Source organism: Triticum dicoccoides, unplaced genomic scaffold (genome assembly GCF_002162155.2).
Source record: "Triticum dicoccoides isolate Atlit2015 ecotype Zavitan unplaced genomic scaffold, WEW_v2.0 scaffold20793, whole genome shotgun sequence".
Classification (NCBI taxonomy): Eukaryota; Viridiplantae; Streptophyta; class Magnoliopsida; order Poales; family Poaceae; genus Triticum; species Triticum dicoccoides.
In genome coordinates this window covers 766-4,565 of record NW_021236983.1, presented here as the reverse complement: position 1 = coordinate 4,565, position 3,800 = coordinate 766, and the positions used below count along the sequence as shown (strand labels likewise).

Below are 3,800 nucleotides of genomic sequence, written 5' to 3'. Positions count from 1 at the left end.
CGGTTTCCGAGCGACAACCTGTAGTTAGTTTAGGTTCACACTAGTGCGAGAGAGGGATAAGAGAGGGATACGAACCGACGCATCAAGAAGTACTATATTATGTATGATGGGACATGTCATGTAACTTCTATAGCTATATCGTGATTATGATGTGACAACATGATTTGTGTTGGATGATATGAGGAGACTATTATGTGTATGATATGATGAGCATATTGCATGTTTATGATATGATTAGAATACTGTATAAACCTGTGCAAAAACATTGCAAATACGCAGCAAAAAAAACATATGAAAAAATATAGTACTAGCGCTCTTTAGCGCTGGACACGAAAAAGCACTTAATAGTACAGAAATAGCGCGTGTCAAACCGCGCTACTGCCAAATGTTAGCTGTAGCGCCGTATCTATAGCACGGTGCCCCGCGCTACTGATAGCCCTTAGACCCGCACTACTGCTAGGCTTTTCCCTAGTAGTGAAGTATTGCTACTATGCTGGGCATAGTGGTTTTACTTAGTACTAATACTTGAAGCTATACCTGCACCATTCATCCTAAATTCCTGGACTCTTAGGTTTATCGAACTGGAATTTTTCCTTTTATAATTATTACTTTATGTTGGCTCTAAGAACTAAGACTTTACATGCACATAGTGTTTCTTCTTCTCGTCATTATTCTTTTTTATGCAGCTTACACAAATTTTATTACCTTGAGCTTGTTTGTAATAATTCTCACATGATTTGAGGGGTGATGCTTGAATGTAAATATTTTTGAAATACTCCTACCAATATTTTGTCAAAATGGACGGGCGCGGCAACGTGCACCTATCATGATCTAGTACTCATTAATCTGTTGTCTTGCCTGTGTACGTCTATTAATTGATAGGCAATTCCACTGCTAGAACCATCGTGATTAAGAATAGGATCAAACTCTTGATATATCTTCAGATGTGTTCGAATGGGTTGGGAGGGAAACCCTTGTAAATTATATATTTAGTAAACTCACCTTCGTATAAACTATGGGAAACTGCTGACTCTCTTCATCACTTATATAACCATATAGATCTGTCTCCTCGATGCCTTCAGTCACAACGCCATTCCACACACCAACCACATCTGTGCACGACATGTCATGTGATTCATTTTCCTTTGGTACCCTTATTACCTTGAGTTCTTGTGTGGAGCGTGGTGCCAGGATTCCTCGGATTGGAGTTGTGATGTAGCATGCTGAATTGCTCTTCCGGTACCAATTGTTGAAACCTACACGGTGATCAGTAACATTGATTATTTTAATTGAGCACATCATAAGCACCCTCTTGGTTGGCATGAACGGGAAGCGGAGTTGGGGAGGATCGAACTGAATCAATTCGTCGAAGGTGCTTAATGAGCTTATCTACAAAAAAAAAGAGAAATAAATTCTTCGAGCGGCCGTAATCTAGTGTTTGCACAATATATAATACACAAATTTTGAACCGTTGTACTACATAATTCAGGTACTTGCCTTTTCAAAGACTATGGGCAACTGCGTATTGCCTTTATCAAACACTAAATCAGTGAGGTCACTGGCTTCGGCGCCTTTTGTCACAATCATGTTCCCAATAAAGAACTTGTCTTCCCCCTGTATAGCTTCTCCTAGTTCATTTTTCTTTAGTACCCTTCTTACTACAAGTCTTTGAGTAGATCTTGGTGGCATGATTCCTCTCTGCGGTTTTGTGTAGTATGATGCCAAAGTTTCTTTGTTGATATAATTACCAAAACCGACAGAGTACTCTGTATTGTTGACCATATTAATGGAGCACACCATTGTCTTGTTTGGCATGAATGGGAAGCAAAGCTCAGGTGGGTCAAATCGGATCAGCTCCTCTGAGGTACATGGTGGGCTTGTCTGCCAAAAAAATGAGCACACGGGTACATGCATTAATATGTTAAGGCAAAACATCGTCCTCACTTCACTTGTACTTGAATAAACCGATCATGATGGAGCAAAGTTTTCTTAAAAAAGAGGGAAAATCCCTTGGCCTACGCATCGTGTGATGCCCACTGCCATATATTATATTATTAATTATTGATCATGGTGCAAAGTGGAGTATATTATTAGTTTATCATATAACAATCATGACAAAAGAAATGGATCATGGCTGATTTGTTGACTCAAATGATGGTCTACCATCTTGTTTTGCTTTCGCACTAAGCTACTAACCGGGGATGTGTATAAAGTACGTAGGACTATGGCCAATGGCAGTAATATTAATGGTCATGCTCCAAGCGATAAATTTAATAAAGGCTAGAGAAATTAAGTTAAGTGCATTGGATCCTATAAATCAATAAATGTAATAGTACTCCATCTCTTCCAGTTTATGGGGCTTATCTCAAATAAAAGGTTTTTTTGTTTTACGAGTCTCATTTTCATCGCTCTCCATCACACCTTCAGATTTCAAGGTGCATTAAATCGGTGCATGCAAGGATTAAGAGAAAACTCGCCAATGCATTCAAAAGATTTGGGTCATGCATTGCAATTAATGCATTAATAAACATAAATTTTTGAGCAAAATGAGGGTATTAATTGAGTACTTTTGCAAACTACAAAAAATATTCCACCACTCATCATCTACCTTTGTGAGATTTTTGAACTAAGCCTTATAAACCGAAACGGGGGGAGTATTATTTTGAAGAAAACATAAGAGGCTAAACACACTAATATTTAGAAACAGGCGCACGGATCTCCAAAGGGGAGCAAAAATAATAAGATTCCATTTCCTTGGCAACCACATGGTTCAGGATGTGACCCGTTTTTAGTTGTAGATTGTTGAGTAAGACAAAGAAAAAGGTAATAAAAATTAAAAATTATGCGTTGCATGGTTAGGGAGTTCACCTTGTTAAGAACAATGGGCAACTTTTTACGTTCATCATCACCTAAGTAATCAACAATGTCGCTGGCTTCGACACCTTCAGTCACCACGCGGTTCCACATAAAGAGCTTGTCATTGCACTGCATGTCTTGTTGTTCCATTTCCATTGGCGACCTTACCACCAATAATTTTTTACTGGACCGTGGTGACAGAATTCCTTTGTCTGGTTGCATACTATACACCACTTTATCACATATGCTGGCATTGAAAGCAACGTAGGAATCCGTAATGTTGACTATAGAAACAGAGGACATCAGGGTCTTGTTTGGCAAGAAAGGGAATCCGATCTCAGGGGGATCAAACTGGATAAGCTCATCTAAGGTCTGCGACCTTATCTGCAAAATGAGCATAAATATGGATTACTCGTATATGTAGAAACATGCATGAGAGCACATCTTCAACATTTGGGTCCTGCTGAAATAAATAAGTGAAATGTACCTTTAGTCCATTATTACTACATCCTTTAGACGACAAAGTGGGGAAATGGTCAGATTTAGGCCATAAACTCGTTTATTTGATTGAATAACGCCAAAACCAATTTAGGAAGGCAAAACCAGACCACGTACATCAATGTTAGAAGATAAAAAATGCATGGTGTGGCGTGGGAGTCCAAACCCACAAACCCTGAGGGCAAGATCTCTCTCTCTCTCTCTCTCTCTCTCTCTCTCTCTCTCTCTCTCCACACGCCCTGAGGGCAAGATCTCTCTCTCTCTTCATTGCTACCAACAGTGCCAGCGGAGCAATGGCCATGTCCGACACGGCCTGCTCGCGGGACCGATGGCGGAAGCTGGGCGACAACCCTGGACAACCGATCTTGTGGAGGCTCCCTCATCTGTGCAGCAGGGAAGTTAGGTGCAGCGAGCAACAAGGTAACGCAAGGACTTGCCCCCATTGC

The 3,800-nt window shown here is 40.2% G+C and overlaps 1 protein-coding gene across 1 annotated transcript; it reads right to left on the bottom strand.

Moving 5' to 3' along the window:
* Nucleotides 1-1,002: 1,002 nt before the first annotated feature.
* Nucleotides 1,003-3,323, bottom strand: LOC119345128 (vesicle-associated protein 1-4-like; the record flags this gene model as incomplete). The annotated part of the gene is made up of 3 exons (XM_037615333.1): nucleotides 2,869-3,323; nucleotides 1,498-1,881; nucleotides 1,003-1,389 (listed from the first exon to the last, which is right to left on the bottom strand). Coding segments are annotated over exons 1-3 (1,158 nt in total), but the record flags the coding sequence as incomplete, so codon positions are not given.
* Between the last annotated feature and the right edge of the window lie 477 nt (nucleotides 3,324-3,800).